The sequence below is a fragment of the Chiloscyllium punctatum genome, chromosome 23 (assembly GCF_047496795.1).
Source record: "Chiloscyllium punctatum isolate Juve2018m chromosome 23, sChiPun1.3, whole genome shotgun sequence".
NCBI lineage: Eukaryota > Metazoa > Chordata > Chondrichthyes > Orectolobiformes > Hemiscylliidae > Chiloscyllium > Chiloscyllium punctatum.
In genome coordinates this window covers 60,910,184-60,929,348 of record NC_092761.1, presented here as the reverse complement: position 1 = coordinate 60,929,348, position 19,165 = coordinate 60,910,184, and the positions used below count along the sequence as shown (strand labels likewise).

The following is a 19,165-nucleotide window of genomic DNA, read 5'->3' as shown; positions in this document are numbered from 1 at the left end:
GATGTGAAGTTAAACCAAGATCCACCCCCAGCTGCCTTCTCAAACAGAGGTAAAAGATCACATGACATTATTTTGTAAAGGAGCAAAACTGATCTCCCGAGTGACCCAGACAGTAGTTATCCTTAATCACCATTCCAATAAACAGATTATGTAGTCCCTATTACAAATTATTTTGTGGGGTATTACTGTGCACAAGTTAATTGCCGTGCTTCCTACATTACAGCAGTGACTAGCTTGAAAAACTACCTCAATGACTATAAAAGCACTTTGAGATGCTCAAAAATTGTGAAAAGCATTAAACGAATGCAAGTCTTACTATTAAGTATCCAATATACCCCTGTTGTTTTTAGAATGCACTAGGACCTTTATATGCTAGGTTGTTATAAATGGGTCATCAATATGCTTTCCTTAAATACATAAATGGCAGAAACACGTTCAAAGCGACTGCATAGTGAGCACAAGTGGTAGAGTGTAAGAAATCACAGCCTGGATTCTCCAGGTGTCTATTATTATTGCTGTGCAAAGCACAAAGACAAGTATAGTATACTTACAGGTGTAGCAAACATCTTTATTTTACCTTTCTTATCAAGGACAATGGTAAACACAGACCTGATGCTTTCCCATTGGGAATCACTGAGTCGTTGTATCTGTTCTTAGAATTCTTATGACTATCTGCCTCAAAGGGCTGTCTGATCCCTTTCCTGATCGGCCTTTGGCCGAAACGTCGGTTTTCCTGCTCCTCGGATGCTGCCTGACCTGCTGTGCTTTTTCAGCACCACTCTAATCTAAACTCTGGTTTCCAGCATCTGCAATCCTCACTTTTGCCCTGTTCCCTTTCAGCCAATGTTCATGGGAAATTTACAGAAGCCATTCTACTATCAGAGTCCCACTCATTGGATTGGCCTCTGGTTTCAACAAATGAAAAGTTGACTGAGCTATAGCTTACACCTGAGTTTGATGCAATCATTGCAATTGCAAAAGAGGATCTCACAAGATGCTTGGTCTGTAGGTTTAAGCTACATTTGATGTCAGATCGGTGTCTGTTAATAAGATGTGTAGGTAAACTCTGTAAACCTGGTTAATCTGCTGACCAAGTGAAGCGAGAGACTTGTCGCGAGCTACACAGCAGTTTGTGTTTTCTTTCTTTAAAAAAAGGCCCTAACTTTAATTCATTCAAGGCAGAGGCAACACTACCTGGGTCAGCATTTCTGACCCATCCCTAATTGCCCTTCAGAATACCTCCTTGAACCAGTCCATGTGCTGTAGCTTGACTCACAATGCTGTTAGGGAGGGAGTTTGAGGCTTTTGATCCAGTGACACAGAAGGAAAGGCGATATGTTTCCAAGTCAGAATGGCAAGTGGCTTGGAGGGGAACTTGCAGCTGGTGGTTTTCCCATATACCTACTGTCCTTGTCCTTCTAGATGGAAATGGTCATGGATTTGGAAGGTGCTGTCTAAGAATCTTTGGTGAATTTCTGCAATGCATCTTGTAGATTTGTACACACTGCTGCTACTGAGCATTCATGGTGGAGGGAGTGGAGCTTATGGTGCCAATCAGGCAGGCTTTGTCCTTCATAATGTGAAGCTGCTTGAGTGTTGTTGGAGCTTCTGCCATCCAGACAGGCAGGCAGGAAGTATTCCATCAAACTCATTACTTGTGGCTTGTAGATGGTGGAGCGGCTTTGGGGAGTCAGAAGAGGAGTTACTCACTGCAGGATTTGTAGCCTCTGGCCTGCTCTTGTAGCCAGTGTATATATGTGACGAGTTGTTGAGTTTTTGGTCAATGGTAACACTCAGGATATTGATATTGAGGGATTCAGTGATGATAACACCACTGAATGTCAAGGGGTGATGGTTAGATTGTATCTTATTGGAGATGGTCATTGCCTATCATTCTTTGTGTGCTGCCAATGTTATTTACTGTGTATCAGCCCAAGCCTGGATAGTGAGACAGGAGCCCTTAGACTTTCCCCAAATGTCAATTTTGTGCTCCTTGAATGCTGCTTGACCTGCTGTGCTTTTCCAGCACCACTCTAATCTGGACTCTAATCTCCAGCATCTGCAATCCTCACTTTCGTCAAGCCTGGATATTGTCCAAGGCTTGCTGTATTTGAACATGGACTACTTCAGTATTCTGAAGAGTTGTGAATGTGCTGAACATTGTGTAATGCTCAGTGAACATTCCCATTTTAGACCTTATGATGGAGGGGAGGTGACTGATGAAGCAGATGTTTGGGCCTAGGACACTACCCTGAGGAACTCCTGCAGAGATGTCCTGGAGCGGAGATGACTGACTTCCAACAACCACAACCATCATCCAATATGTCAGCTATGACTGCAACCAGTGGAGAGTTTGCACCCTCAATCTTTTATTAGCACTCTTAATAAAACTGCCGCTAGGAACATTATCTAACCTCAATGATCAATGATAACAGGTTACTGCACTGTCAACTCAACAGTACAGATGTTGGTTGTTGGCATGGCTCTGCTTCCTCAACTATGCAGTAGAATTCCTTATTCCTGCAACCTTATCACAGGAGCCTCCGAACAGTTTTAAAAAAAGGCATCTTGGACAGAGAAGTTCTTAGTTAAGTCTTGGTTTATTATTTGGGTTTCTGTGGCCCACCTAACCATTCAACCACTTCAGTTGTTGCGTACTTGGCCATGCAATACTTGCACTGGGGAGGTCTACCTCAATCCATGCTGATCATTAAGTAGAGAGGATCACTAGACAACTCTGTACTTTGGAAGCCTTTCCACTCAACTCCAGGTAATTGTGTATGACAATTCCTCAGTGATTGAAGGATGTTTATAGCTACTCCAAAACTTATATAATTTGCCTGGTTAACCTCCAGCAGCATTGGCAAATATGCAATCTTCAACTAATGCTAGACTGTGCTTAGATATTGGGATTTCTGAATAGCCTAAACCTGCTTTTGGGTTTCATATAGGTCAGGCATGAGGCAGGTTATAAAAAAAAAACTTTTGCCATCTCGACACAGATTCATGCGCACTCTGTTAACATTCACAGAAAATAATTCAACTCCGTTTCCCTGCCTGGACTTCAACCTTTCCTCTCCTGAGATGCAAAATGAGAGAAGACTATCTTCTTCTACATTCTCCATTACTCTCTTCTGCTTCCAACCAGCCAAGGCTAATAATTACAGTCATGAGTAATGCTGATTATTTTTAACTGTGTTCGCTCTCCAGAGTTCTGGCAGGGAGATGGTGTATCCCAGAGCAGAAGGACTCTAAGTTATACCTTTCTGTATTTTTTAAGTTAGTGTGAATGGTGCCTACGCACGGCAGCTGTATACACTTTTTACTGTATTTTATATTGAATACATGTGACAATAAATGACTTAATTCAGTTCAATTCAATTCTTATCCCACAACTCTGACTAGATTCATTTTAGTTGAACAGTTACCTTGGGATATTTTGGAACATCACGTTGCAGAGTCAGTTTTATAGGTTCGTCCACGATTGTGTGCTTGCAAGATGTGTTTGATCTGGCAGAAAGGGAAATTGTTAAAATTAGGAGCATTCAGGTGGTCTCTGATCCAGGAATCAGCTGTGGCTGAATATTTATATTCCTGATGAAGGGCTTATACCCGAAACACCAATTCTCCTGCTGCTCGGATGCTGTGCTTTTCCAGCACCACACTTTTGGCTCAGATCTCCAGCATCTGCAGTCCTCACTTTCTCTTATTTATATGCGTGCCCAAGTCAGAAAGATAGTTAAATCTCACTTAAGACTTGAACAGGTAATCTAGGATTGCACTGCAATGGTGCACTGAGGGAGTACTGCACTTTTGGAAGAGAGTACCAATTTTCAGATGAACTGTTCAAATCAGTCACTGACTGTTCTCACGAGTGGCTGAGAGAGATTCCCCTTCAAAACGGTGCCAAAGAGTTCCACTAAAATCCTTTAATGTCTGTTCCATTCCTGACATTTGCTGTGGCACTGACACACCACTTATTTCATAATAACTTTTCCTCTCATTAGATGAACAACATTAATTATTGACTACTTAGGTCTCTCACCTGCTGCCTAAGGACAATTCATCCTTGAGTATCTTCAGGTCATTCTTACATTTCTCTATTTCCACCATCTTTAAGCCTTCCACTGGAAACAAAATTGAAATTAGACAAAATTTAAAAAGGTGTAGAAGCGAGGATTTTGAATTCATTGTCATCATAGTTCTGAATGTTATGTTTCTTTTCAATCTTGAAATGGCAATTCTTGGAGTTTATTGAAAGCACTGGGTTGAGTTTAGCAGTTAAAATTCTCCCATCCCCTCTCTAACGCCTAAAAGGACTGCTATATTGGTTGATCTGAATGTGTCAATATTTTCTGGTGATGATTGATTGGCCCCAAATCTCAGACACATCAATGGATCAGAGAAAAAGAAAATGGTCTTATGTGTGATTTCTATGTGTGCGAGAGTTGTTGAGGTAACCCAGTGGTAAGTCACAAAAATCTTAAATTTCAGCCTCACGTCCCAATCATTTTCCCTTCTTTCTCATTTGTGCATAAACGGTTTGAAAAGGAGGACAATTTTGGATAATAAAGGCATTGTCCCACCAAGTGCCTGACCTTAAGGCTCCAAAACATTTACGGGAAAAAAGATGTCCAAGAAATTCAAAAGCAAATTTGCAGGTGATACACTGAATTGCTTTGTTCTAAACCGAATGTATTTCTCTTAACTCCACACTCAAATAGATCTCCAAACATTCAAGATTCAAAGAAATGAGAGTTTGCTCTATGTAATAATAAATAGGTTACAGCAACATTTTAAACTTGCGCGATCTTTCAGGAATGGTAACGGTTAATGTTATTTCTTTGCATGTTCGTTCTTTTCCCTTCTGCTTTCACTTAGTACCAGTATTGGCCACCTTCACATGCCCTATCCAAGAAAACATTCACATGATTTCAGGGGGCAAATATTGACCATTTGACTAATGACCACAATCCTGTTCCATCTTAAAGCTCAGGTAAATGCAGATTCCAGGAGTGTTCATAGTGTTGAAGCCCTGCCTGAATTGGTCCCGGTGCCTAGAAGCAGAGACCATAGCTGCAGGTTACTATCCTTGCTTAAAGATTGAAGCTGGGATGTTCTTAGGCTGCATTGTTCAGAAAAATGTAATATACAACTGAATCTGCAGGGCTATCAAAACAGGATTCATTAATCCTAAAATCTTTAGAGACTGCTGATGCGATTGATGTTGATAATTCTGCTGCTCTTATGAGTCACCACGGAAAACTGCTCATACCTACTGCATACAACAAATAACATTGGTGCTGCCATCAATGGTGGTTGGCTGTGAGGCTTGTTAATCTCAAATTCTTTGGGACTGCAAAATCTCTACTATAATAACTGAAAGTATAAGATCAATGCTCCAGATATTCAAACAGTTAATACAAAATGGCTACTTCAAATGAATCCTGGTTAAAAATCCTCATTTACTGTTGAGTGGCTTCTGATCTAATGCCTGAAGTTTGATCTCAATTCTGAAACAGGCTTTTTGACCCAAAATCATTTTATTGTTCAGAAAATGGATAATCTGCACCTCCATTCATATTGACCATGAGTATTGCAGCTGCTAATGTGCGAGATTCATTGGCTTAGGTAGGACACAGAAAGTCCACCCCTTGTATTCTATGCGGCCCCTTCCACATGCTGACCCTTCCTTCTAAGCAGTGAGGCAACATAGTCACTCCAAGAATCAGAGATTCGTCCAAAATGAATGAACAATGGGATGTAGGAGTGAACCTATCCAATTTATTGCCGTGACCTCCACCACTAACAGCACCAACACTATCAGCAATGTAAATGAAAGGTTCAAAATGCCAACTTACATTCAACCCTCTTTTCCAATGCTGCCAATCTGCTTGAGATTTCAGTTTTCAGGTCATTGACTTTGAAAATTCTGCAAGAGAAGCAAACTATCAATAGTTACTTTAAACTCTGTGCATCATCTGTATTTTAACTTGTCCTGCTCAGTTGATCAAACACCATCATACAAATGGAGCTCTGGGATTCAGGTTTCTCTGCTATCTTGGGTTAATTACGCTTGGGCACTGAAAGAAGTCTTCATAATCTTATGAAGGGAATTGGAGGCTGTCACCCTTCTTGTCCTTGGTAGCGCCTTAGCTGCAGAATGTTAAATGGTCCAGGAGGGTAGAGGGAGGGGCAAAAGACAATGAGTAGTTGACCCACAAGAGGAAACCCCTGCTATTCCTGACCCCGACTAAAGTATAGGAGTGTGAAAAGCCATGGATACGGTGATGTCCCATGTGTTGGATTAGGTGTCTAACATTCACTGTCCTGGCCCAGGCAATCATGGTGCTACCTGTTCCAATGGACCCATAACCCAGAATAGGTAATACCTTCAGTATAAGAGGAAAGCAAATGTTGAAAATTCAAGGAAAAAATATAGACTGCTTACCTTGAAAATTGGTCAGCAACTTGCGTCAGAACATTCTGCATCAAATCTTCTTCTTCTAAATATGCAGAGAAGGTGATTGATGACAGACATTAGAATGCAGCAGACCTTTTCACATTTTCCAGTGTATCCACTATCCCTTGGCATTCAAAAACCCATTATTCATTCAGGGCATGTGGGCATTGCAGGCTATACCAGCATTTATGGGCCATCCCTAATTGCTCTTGAGTGGGTAGTAGTAAACTGCCCTTTTGACTCCAAATACTGTTGGGGAGGTAACTCCAGGATTTTGATTAGTGACACTGAAGGAATGGTGAGTGGCAGAGAGGGAAACTTGCTGCTGATGGTGTTCCCTTGTACATGATGCCCTTGTCCTTCTAGATGGGAATAGGCATAGCTGTGGAAGGTGCTGTCAAAGGAACATTGGAGAAGTTCTGTTGTGCATCCTGTAGATGACAACAGGATCTTGATCAGATGGGCCAATGGGATGAGAAGTGGCAGATGGAGTTTAATTCAGATAAATGTGAGGTGCTGCATTTTGGGAAAGCAAATTTTAGCAGGAATTATACACTTAATGGTAAGGTCCATGGGACTGTTGCTGAACAAAGACATTTTGAAGTGCAGCTTCATTGCTCCTTGAAAGTGGAGTCGCAGGTAGATAGGATAGTGAAGGTGATGTTTGGTATGCTTTCCTTTATTGGTCAGAGCATTGAGTACAGGAGTTGGGAGGTCATGTTGCGGCTGTACAGGACATTGGTTAGGCCACTGTTGGAATATTGCATGCAATTCTGGTCTCCTTCCTATCGGAAAGATGTTGTGAAACTTGAAAGGGTTCAGAAAAGATTTACAAGAATGTTGCCAGGGTTGGAGGATTTGAACTACAGGGAGATGCTGAACAGGCTGGGGCTGTTTTCCCTGGAGCGGAGGCTGAGGGGTGACCTTCTAGAGGTTTACAAAATTATGAGGGGCATGGATAGGATAAATAGGCAAAGTCTTTTTCCTGGGATCAGGGAGTCCAGAACTAGAGGGCATAGGTTTAGGGTGAGAGGGGAAAGATATAAAAGAGACCTAAGGGGCAATTTTCTTCATACAGACAGTGATACATGGATGGAATGAGCTGCCAGAGGAAGTGGTGGAGGCTGGTACAATTGCAACATTTAAGAGGTATTTGGATGGGTATATGAATAGGAAAGGTTTGGAGGGATATGGGCCAGGTGCTGTCAGGTGGGACTAGATTGGGTTGGGATATCTGGTCGGCATGGACGGGTTGGATTGAAGGGTCTGTTTCCATGCTGTACATCTCTATGACTCTATGGTAGATGATGCACACTGCTGCTATTGAGCATTGGTTGCGGAGGGAGTGAATATTTGTGGAAGTGGCAGTATCCAAAGACTTGAATATACTCAATGACTGGGCATTCACAAACCTGTGAGCAGGAGAATTCTGAAGATTCATAACCCTCTCAATGAAGAAATGCCTCCTTATGTCAATGTGAAATATTATCCTGAGGCTGTGATCTGCAGTTCTACGCTCTCTAGCCAGGCTCATAACCTCTCAGTCTCTACCTTCCAGCTCTAAACATTTTAGAGATTTCAGCCAGATTACATTTGTGAAAATGAAACAAATTTCAACTCAATGTTTCACCACAGGAGAAATTCATCCCTACGCTAATCCAATGATAAATACAAGCTGTTCATCCGGTCGCAGGGTTCAGCATGTGGATGGGGCGCACAGAATGCAAGCGGTGGATTTTCCATGTCCTACCTGCTCACTGTCACACATTAAGTGGGTGTGTGGTGGGTATTCGTTTGTGGACCTGGAATGGAGCAGAGTGGTCAGTGGGCTGGGGGCCAATCTGGTCAGCCTGTCACAGATGGTGGTCAGCAGCTTGCGAGCCTGGTTGGGGTTGGCCCAGCATGGGGGAGAGCGGGACCACATGTGTGGGGAGACTGAAGGCTAAAGGAGGACTGTAATAGCTATCCTGTAACTTTATAGTTCTTCATTGTATAAATTAATGAAATAATGTAGAACTTAACTTTTTCCTGTATTTCTGTACCTAATTTATTTTAGTACCTCAGACAGTGCTGTGTGTGGCGACATTGTAGAGTTTTCACTGTACTTCTGTATTCAAGTACATTTGACAATAAAACAACTTTAGTTCTACTCACATGTAGGCTGTTGAAGCCCATAAGAGGGCACTTAATGGCCTTATCCCACCCCCTGCCAATGTTTCATGTATATTGATGGAGGTTAGGTCCACTCCAAACAGGAAGACTGGCTGTTTTAGCTGTGTGGGTTGGTGTTAGCTAGGTGGGAAAGGGTAGGGGGAAGATAGTAGATCATGGGTATAGGAGAGAATTGAGTGGAAGTTAGAGGTTGGAGGTGGAACCTCCTTTACAAGCCCCTTTGATCCATTCAGAGGCAGCCTGTCAAAAGGTCATTCCAACCCTCCCCCTTTAATGATGGCCTCAGCTGCAGCACACCCCAATCAGGCCTCCTTGCCAAGACTCTTGTCCCTCGACCTTAGACTCCCACACAAAGGGTTCCTGCTGTCTGCTGACACACCATTCACAGCTGCTCCTGCTGGGACGGAAGAGCTGTCAGCTTAGTGGGACTTCCTACTGAGATGGGGTTGAGGTCTTATCTTAAAGTCATTCACTCTGCTCCCACTATTAATTTGTTGAGGAGCAGCCATTGGCATTGTGGGCAAGCTCCCTCTAAGTCTTTTGCTAGGGTAGAAGGTTTGCATGGGAACTACGGCAACTCAAACCCCCACCTGTATAAACCATGTGGTGCATTTGCACCAATTTCCATCAGGTATCCATTTGATATTTCTGTAGGTACGTCAACTGACTTTTGAAAAGAGTCATTACCTGTGAGCTGTCTGTCACTGAGAGGGACCACTCTGTAAGGAGAGCTGAAAACAAAGAAAAGTGTGAAGAAAACATGCTTCAGAGATAGTTGTTTCACAGCACTAAGCTGAAAAACTTGTTTATAATTGATGTGTGGAACATGAACATCAGGGGCTAGGCCAGTATTTATTGCACAGAGGCAGTTAAGAATCACCATGTTGCCGATGGCCAGGAATCAGTTCAGACCAGGCGAGGATACAGAGATATCAGTAAATCAGACAGGTTTTTTAAAATAAATTTGATGGTGGTTGCATAGTTATCTTTCTGCTAGCTTTTATTCAAATTTTTTCTATGGAATTAAAATTTAATTATCTTCCAGTGGGAGTGTGAACCTCTACATCCTGGCTAATATCATGGGGTTCTGAGTTCATAGCCCAGTGACACCATTATTCCATTGCCTCCATCGAAAGCTTTCTCCAGAATAGTACTTCTGCTGCCCTGTCCTAATACTGCTGTAATAAAAAAAAGATATTATTAAGCTGGAAAGGGTTCAGACAAGATTTGCCAGGATATTACTAGGATTTTATAAGGAGAGGCTGGATTGGCTGAGACATTTTTCCACTGGGAGCATGGGAGGTTAAGGGGTAACCTTACAGAGGTTTATTAAAATCATCAAATGCGTGGATAAGGTGAATGACAGGGATTTCACAACAAAGGGACATATTTTTAAGATGACAGGAGAAAGATTTGAAAAAAAATGATGAGGGGCAATTCTTTACACAGAGGGTTGTTCACGTATGGAGTGAACCTCCAGAGGAAATGGTGGAAGTGCGGGTACAGTTACAACCTTTAAAAAGCACTTAGATTAATAAAATGAATAAGAAATTGCTTGGGGGGATATGGGCCAAGTGCAGGCAGGTGGGACTAGTTTAGTTTGGTTGGTGTAAACTGGTTGGACTGAAGGGTATTTTTTCTGTGCTGTATGTCAAATCCTAACGTCAAATCCTAACATCAAATCCCACCATGCAATGCACAAATCCGAAACGGTGATGTTGTCCTTACTTTCTTCATTAAGAAGATCATGCTTCATATTGCTGGATTTATAGGGAGCTTGTATCTATGCCCCTTGTATATGTACACCTTAGAGAAGTTTCTGATGAACATCAGCACAAAACAAAAATAATAGGCTGGAGAAACCACCATCCCAAGTTGTAACATTATCTTGTCACAATATCGGTTATCTTCCAACGGGTTTATTGGGTAAATGTCACTTTAGCATTGCTTTGGTCTAAACCTTCATATAAAAGTTCAGATGAACATACCTTGCTGAGTTAGTTGGCATAGTTGGATCTATGGATATAATCGCATTGTTTTGGTCCACGAGCATGATCAAGGTGTTCCTAAGTAACAAGACAGAATAGAGAAAGACAGGTTTTTCATTAATAGGTCACATACACATTCGTTCAATTTGATGGGCTGATTTTCCTAGTCAGGATGAAATAAGGGAAGATGGTGCTAGAATGGTAATTAGTGATCCAGAGGGGCTGAGGAGATGGGGCACTCAAATCCCACCACAGGGATGCAATAATGAATGAACACTGGAATTGAAACCTAATCTTTGTATTGGTGACCATGAAATTGTCATGCTTTTCTTTTGCATATATACACACAGATCACTAATGCCCCACTTGATCATGCCTATATGCGACTCCAGGTCCATAACAAAATGGTTGGCTCTGAAATGGCGAGAATGGATTTAGAGTAGATAGGTGTTTGATGACCAGCATTGTCCAAATATTTTATATTTATAAATGGGCCAAAGAGGCTCCTGTAGTACTCTAACGCAAGAAGCCATGCAGAGGCCATTAGGGGGAAGAGTAATAAATTCTCTCATAAAAGAATCAACTCTTAAAAAGAATCCTTGGCTGCTGAGAAAGAGGAAACTGCTAGCACCCATCTCCTGATTTTCCATATGGACAAAACTGTGGTCTTTGAATGCAGGGTGGTCCAATACATACAGCTGGTGGTTAAATCTCCACATTTCTTACAATACTGCAGTGACTACACTTCAAACATACTTACTGGTTGTAAAGCATCTTGGGGATATACGGATGACATGAAAGATGCTACACAAATTTTACATCTTTTCTTTCCCTCTCAGAATTATATCAGAGTCTAGAGCTGCAGTGAATAAATTAGCACATGTTTAAATTGTTGTTTATCACCTCAGACTGAATATACAATTTTCACCATCATCTTTTCTTTAAGTGATGGCATAAAATAAAACAGGTAAGTTCTTCACCACAAATAGATTTTATTTAGATGACTCAAGAGTTATAATAGAACACCGCAATGCCAGGCCCAATGGCCCTCAAACTACTAATGGTAATATTGGATTTCTCTCACTCACCTGGTGAGACCAACAGTTGTACATAACAGCTCTTTAATGTCACTGGGTCTGCAGTGTCTGCTGAACATTACCTGCAAGCAAGGCAGATTGATACAGTTCAGTTAACAGCGTGAAATAAATGACAGGGAATGGAGCAGCAAACGCATTCATTGCTTCTTGACCAACACCTGAAGAACTAACCCTTAAAAGGATAAATTCTAAGCACAATGTGCAAAATGCCTTTCAATCCCTCCCCTGGTAAACTCTCATTTCAGTCGCAGTACGAATCCATACAGAAAAATCACCGTTCTCTGAGGGGCAAGATAACTTCAGTCCCAAAGGTAGCTTGGGTGCTATAATTCATTAGAAAAAGGAACAGTTAGTTCAACTGCTAGTGAGTGTGTGGAATGTATAAGATGATAGGGACAAGAAAGAAAATGGGACAAGAGGATAGCATTCATGCCCTTCAAGTCTATGCTGCCACCTAATTAGATTAGATTAGATTAGATTACTTACAGTGTGGAAACAGGCCCTTCGGCCCAACAAGTCCACACCGCCCCGCCGAAGCGTAACCCACCCATACCCCTACATCTACATCTACCCCTTACCTAACATTATGGGCAATTTAGCATGACCTGCACATCTTTGGAGTGTGGGAGGAAACCGGAGCACCCGGAGGAAACCCACGCAGACATGGGGAGAACGTGCAAACTCCACACAGTCAGTCGCCTGAGGCGGGAATTGAACCCGGATCTCTGGCGCTGTGAGGCAGCAGTGCTAACCACTGTGCCACCGTGCCGCCCATTATAATCATACCAATTATAATCATACCAACTCTAATTGTTTATCCTGGTTCCATATTCCTGGATATTTGTACCTAACCTTTTCAGTCTTTTAGGTTCCTTGAAGTCACAGCCCTTTAGACATCACACAAGTGGATGCTGAAATGGTGTTGGTCTTATTTGGTCCTAATGGCAAAGCAGTCATTGAGTGAGGTGACTGAATGCTGTTGATGCCAGGCAAACTGTACTGCAGCAAAACATAACAGCTTTAGGATAACAGAGGAGAAAAATGCCAGGCCCAAAATCATGGCATGAACATTTAGTTATTCTGCTTGACACTAACTGGTTAGCCAGGGTAATGTACAAGATGACTACAACAACAAAATGGGACAAGTAAAGGTCATTCAGCCTTCATGCCCATGGCTTACATTCTAGCTCAAGTCTACTTTCCGATAATACTCTCATACCTCTAAATTCCATGAATAACCAAGTATCTATTAATGTTGGTTATAAATGTACTCAAAGAAAGAACATCCAAAACTGTGTACAGGCGAAAATTGCAAAGATCCACATGTCGTTGAGTGAAGAGATTTCTCCTCAGTTCTAAATGTCTGACCTCATATTCAAATGTGGTCTTTCAAATTCTAGAATGCCCAGTTCAAAGATACATTCTCCTAGCATTTATCTCATCAAATCCCTTAAGAATTTCCTAAGGCATAGAGATAACCTTTCATTTCACAGAACGTAAACCTAGTCTACTCAATCCAATTTCATTTTTAAATCAGCTTGATCCAGTCTAGAAACAACCTGCCAATCCCCCAAAATGACCTATTTATTCATTGTTTTCCATCCATAAGCCAGCCCTCAATCCAAAATAATGTATTAGCCCTAATGCCATGAAGTGTATAACAACTTGTGTAGCATCTAACTTTTGATAAATCAAAATACAGTAATTCCCGGTATCAAACCTGCTGATTACAATCTCAAAAACAATCATCTCTCTTTCTTAAAATCTCTGTTGATCCTTCTAAACCATTATGATTCTGTAAATATTCTGTTACCACATCCCTTTTAATAGATTCTATCATTGTCCATACCACTAAGGCTAGACTAATAAGCCTATTGCCCCCTTTTTATTTACTTTACATCTTTCTTGAAGAGTGGGGTTATGTGTATGTTATCTTCCAAACTGTGGGTAGTATTCTAGAAACTAGGGTCTTCTGGAGAACTACAAAAAAAAATTGACTATTGAGTCTGCTTCTGCCACCTTTGTGGACAAGCCATTCTGAATGGAACAATTTAATATGTAATTTCCCCAATATCCCCACACTTTGATCCCTTTGTCAGTAGTGACAGTAATAAATTATCCCTATTTACTCTACAAAAAAAAATGCTTCACCATTTTGAAAACTTCAATTCAAATTTCCTTTCTGTGCTATTTCACCGAGGAGAACAATCCCAGCTTCTCTAGTCTCTCCCAGAAACTGGTGTCCTTGAATCTTGTCGAATAGAGAGTCATGTTGCCAAAGCTTTTTGTCTTGGGCTCAATTGGGACAAGTGAGAATGTCAGATTTCCAACAAACAATAATTCATAGCACAGGATATAGTGTTAATTGGTTGGCAAATGAACCAAAGAAGCTTATCCTTTGTACCATTCTTGTAAGTCTCCTTTGAACTTTCGCCAAGGCCTTAACATGTTTCCTGAAGTGTGGGTGTTCAGAGTTGGTCATAACACTCCAGCTGATCCCTAATGAGTGCTTTATAAAGATTTAATGTAGCTTGCCTCATTGTGCATAGTATTCCCATTGCTGTCCTCCAGCTTCAATGATTTCTGCATGTGAATCCCAAGATCTTTTTATTCCTTCACCTCCTTCAAAGCTTTACCTTTTAGCTTATAGTGCCTCTGTTCTGCTTCCAAAACATTACCACATTTTTCAGCATTCATTTTCCTCTCAGTATTTTTGTTTTGTCAGATTGTCCTGAAGTCTACTACTAACCTCCTCATTGTTTACAACACTTCTCAATTTTGTAATTTATTAAAGTCATTAAAATCTTACAAATAGAACTGTCGATATGCGAGTAACACTCTGCACCTCGATCCAAATTGACAGACAATTGCTTGCTAATTCTTAACCATTTTATCATCCATCTAGTCACTGCTCCTTGAATTCCATGAATTTCAATTTTGTTAACAAGTCTGTTCTGTGGTTCTTTTTCAGACATCTTTTGAAAGTTCACGTACACATTGACTGTAATGTCTCATCAATCCTCTATTATTTCATTAAATAACACAACAAAGTTAGTCAGACTGGATTTAATAAATCTGCATTGAGTGTCATCAATTAATTTTGCCGTGGATCATGGTTTCCTCTTGTGTCCCCATCATTAATGTTTGGCTTATTGGCCTGTGATTACCAAACATATCCTGTTTCCTTTTATAACAGTATTTACACTGTTGCCACTACTCCTATATCTAAAGGATAATCACAGGAATGTAGCCAGCACCTGCACTGTTCACACGCATCCCTCAACAATGTAAAATGCATCCTGGGTGACATTTCAGCTTTTGAGAGCTGTCAACCTTTGAGGAAGCTCCTGTTTCTTTTTATCCTGCTTCTCTACCTCTTTCTCCTTTAGTTGGCAACTTCCTCCTTTATTGTGTAGACACACACAACTTACTCATTCAGTACCTCAGCCATGAGTCTCCTTGTTGATCCCTAATTGTGCTCACCTTTCCCTTCACTATTCTTTTACACTTCACCATCCGACTTGCCTCGGCCTGATCTTTTCTACTTCTGGATTACTCTTTTTCTAAATTTAGAATCAGTCTGACCATTGTGGCACACAGTCTCACACCGAGCAGCTCACACCTTAAATACAGTATCTGGACCGACATGACACCAATTGTTAAAGTTCACTTGAGAATGTAACTTTTAAAAAAGTTTTGCGATTTACAGATGAAAGAACTGAAACCAACGTGGTCATTCTAAAACGGTGAGAGCCTTAAACAATCCAGATTGTTTTCAATATATGATTTCAGTTACATCACACGGGAAAGTTTTACTATAAATTCTGTGTCTTAAACTCCACAACCACCTGAAGGAGCAGTGCTCCGAAAGCTAGTGCTTCCAAAGAAACCTGTTGCACTATAACCCAGTGTTGTGTGATTTTTATCTTTATTCTAACATTGCTCTCTGTTACTTTATCCAGATATCTTTCCCAATTTATTTTAAAAACCCTCCATAGGATGACTTTTATTCTTTCACAGGATATGGGAGTTACTGAGAAATCTAATATTTGTTACCCATTCCTAATTGCCCTCAATTGCAGAGGTGAGTCACCTTCCTGAATCACAATAGCCCATCTGGTATAGATATCCCCCCCCCCCACAGAAAGGAAGAGTGTTAGTCTCCTGGAAGAGACAACTGGCACAATCCTGTTCATGTGAAAATCATACACACCTTTTAGAGCTCTCTTCTGCCTCAAAATCTAACCTAATACCCCAGAAATCTGAAATTCTCCCCCATCCTTGAATTAACTTGATTGATCTTGCTATCCAGATAATGATGAATGCATATCCCTAGGAGCAATTTGAGATGACCAATTTTCACACTTATATTTACAGCATTCTCATCAGAAAAATTTTAACTTTGTCCTATGCCATGATTCCAATGAAGACCACAACCTCCAGACATTTCCCACTTCACCTGCACAATGCTTTCCTCTATTTTGTGGCACTCTTTCCCCTAACACCAGGAAAGGGAGACTCAGTAGGTGAGGAAACACATTCTGGTTATCAAATACCCTGTGCAAACAGCACTTTCACAACTTCTCGAGTCCTCTGTGGGATGGTTTAGCACTAGACCATGGGACCTGCCAGAGATGTCACAATGGAAACAAGTTTGTGAGGGCCTCTCTCTGTGAGGATTCTGTAGTATATGGAGTTGATAGCTATATACCAACAGCTGGACTCCATAAGTAGGGTTGTTAGATAATGTCCAGTCGCATGGAACTGGGACCTGAGTGAAGGTGGTTCTGGTGACGTACTGATCAACATTTTTGAACATTATGTAAATAGTCAATACACATTCATCCATTTAGGCTGGTTTTCAATGCTCCTCTACTTGAAATGCCAAACAAGCAGCTTGTGATATTTGCACTGATTCTCGCACTGCCTGCTTCTTCTCACCATACTGTATAGTAACCCATTTACTCTGCTTGGTGAATCTCTGTGGAACATCACCTGGAAGATGCAATCAGCTTGCTGCATTTTTGTAAACGCATTCATAGGATCTGGACATCGCTGGTTAGGCCACCATTTATTGCTCATGCTCACTTGTCTAAAGGGAAATTGTAGTGGAGTCTGGAGTCACATGTAGGCCAGACCAGGTAAGGATGGCAGATTTCCTTACAACAATAGACAATGGTTGCAATTATAGACCAGCTTTCTAAAATAAATAATTTATATTTCGCCATCTGCCCTGATGGGATTTGAAGTTACGCCCCTAGAACATTGACCTGTGGTTCTTGTTTAGCCATCCACAGACAATACAGTGACCCAGACCGTCCTTGAATTGGAAGCCAAGCAGCTGGTGACATCTCCTACAGTTGTGGCCAGGATGTGCAAAGCTTCCTGGAGTTTACAGATGGTGGAGGATCTATGGATAACAAATAGTCATCCAAATGTCCACTTAGTGTTGCTTTCTTTTACTTAAAGTCAGTAGTCTAGTTTCCTCTCTGGCCTTTAATGGTATTTGTACATATTTGTGCATAGTCACACTCATACAAAGTTGCAATTTGTCTGATAATGTTACATGGTTCCAACAAGCAAACAATAGAATATTTTTTCACATGCCAATACAAAACACACCTCCTACCACCTCAAGCATATGTCCCAGTATGATTTAGAACATAGAACATAGAACAATACAGCACAGAACAGGCCCTTTGGCCCACGATGTTGTGCCGAACTTCTATCCTAGATTAAGCACCCATCCATGTACCTATCCAAATGCCGCTTAAAGGTCGCCAATGATTCTGACTCTACCACTCCCACGGGCAGCGCATTCCATGCCCCCACCACTCTCTGGGTAAAGAACCCACCCCTGACATCTCCCCTATACCTTCCACCCTTCACCTTAAATTTATGTCCCCTTGTAACACTCTGTTGTACCCGGGGAAAAAGTTTCTGACTGTCCACTCTATCTATTCCCCTGATCATCTTATAAACCTCTATCAAGTCACCCCTCATCCTTCGCTGTTCCAACGAGAAAAGGCCGAGAACTCTCAACCTATCCTCGTACGACCTATTCTCCATTCCAGGCAACATCCTGGTAAATCTTCTCTTCTTGTATTGAGGCTCAATACAAATCACACTTCAATAGGAACTTTGTATCAAAGTGAATCTCACATCAATATGAATTTCACCTCAAGATAAAGCTCATGTCAATACTGAACTTGCATCAATACAAATCATACCTCAAGGTAAATCGCTCATGAATAACTCCCCATTATTTATCTCACAAGTAGGAATTTGGCAAAAGGACGAACTGTACCTCAGTATAAACATTTTTCAATACAAATTGCACCTCAACATTCATCATCGTCATCGTCATCATCAAAAGAGGGCAGAAAATGCTGCAAAGGAGCCCGTACCTTGTGTGTAGCATTGTCTTTCTCCAAGTAGACAATCTTTGGTACGTAGGCAGATGAGGAGGCTGATCCCATTTCCTGGACTCTCGGTAGGAAGGCAGAGCAGGGGTACTGCACGCAGAAGCTAGAGATCAGACCAGGACTGCTATTCCCCAGCTCTGCTCCCTTTACTATCACAGCTCCTTCTGTGACCTGGGAAACTTGAGCAGGTGCAACTGAAATGCAAGAGCCTGAAACGCAGTGATCTAAAGATGTTCATCCACTCAAAACCAATCTGTCCCCAGCTGGGTGTCGTTGCCTTGGCAAACCAAATAATTCCAATTGATTACACAAGCAGCCATTAACCCTGCATTGAAATTCCTCTCACCCCTGAGTACAGTTAATTACTTGCCTCATTAAGAGCTGACCAAATTAAGAAAATGTAATTTAAATAAAATAAAGCTGCTTGAAACTGGGAGGGAATTCACAGCAAGATTTTCATTCACATGAAATTATTTGTCTTTTTTTCATTTCAAGTTGCTGAATTTTATCAGGACGAGCAGTGCGGAGTTACAGAGTTGGTTTGGAAAGACAAGAGGTGAAATGTTACTGTTTCAGGCTGCCCCACAGCTCAGATCTGCGAGACAACATTTATTCTGCCACTGACTCCTTGTACCCTTCCTTATTTCAAGAATGTCACTCACTCTTGGACCCTTCCTCATTTCAAGAATGTCACTCACTCTTGGACCCAGTCTCACTGGAGGGAACGTGCAACTTTGCTGAATAACTAAATGGTCATTCTTAACTTGTGAGCTTGTACAGTGTATGCAAATAAGCAGTTATTTACCTGTGATGGGCATTTGAACACACTGTCATTTCTGTTGGTGTGTTGTAGCCATCCACAAATGTCCTTAATGAAACATATACAATTTTGAGGTGTCTTGGCAAGTCGATGCAGACAGGTTTCCCTTCATGAGCGAACTTGCATGCAGTGTATTTGAATCCAACAAAGTGAAAAGTTTGAAGAGTACATAAATTATGCAACAAATTAGGTTTGTCATT

The 19,165-nt window shown here is 41.3% G+C and overlaps 1 protein-coding gene across 1 annotated transcript in view; it reads right to left on the bottom strand.

The window, feature by feature from the left end:
• The window catches only part of LOC140494108 (high affinity cGMP-specific 3',5'-cyclic phosphodiesterase 9A-like), a 78,416-nt gene extending 60,082 nt beyond the window's left edge, over positions 1–18,334 (bottom strand). Inside the window, exons 1-8 of the mRNA XM_072593078.1 lie at positions 18,128–18,334; positions 11,712–11,782; positions 10,624–10,701; positions 9,323–9,366; positions 6,452–6,506; positions 5,862–5,932; positions 4,046–4,127; positions 3,429–3,510 (exon numbers count right to left, since the gene is read on the bottom strand). Coding sequence (XP_072449179.1) covers positions 3,429–3,510; positions 4,046–4,127; positions 5,862–5,932; positions 6,452–6,506; positions 9,323–9,366; positions 10,624–10,701; positions 11,712–11,782; positions 18,128–18,199 — 555 coding nt within the window. The 5' untranslated portion in view covers positions 18,200–18,334. The remainder of the gene's footprint in view (positions 1–3,428; positions 3,511–4,045; positions 4,128–5,861; positions 5,933–6,451; positions 6,507–9,322; positions 9,367–10,623; positions 10,702–11,711; positions 11,783–18,127) is intronic.
• Positions 18,335–19,165: the final 831 nt, after the last annotated feature.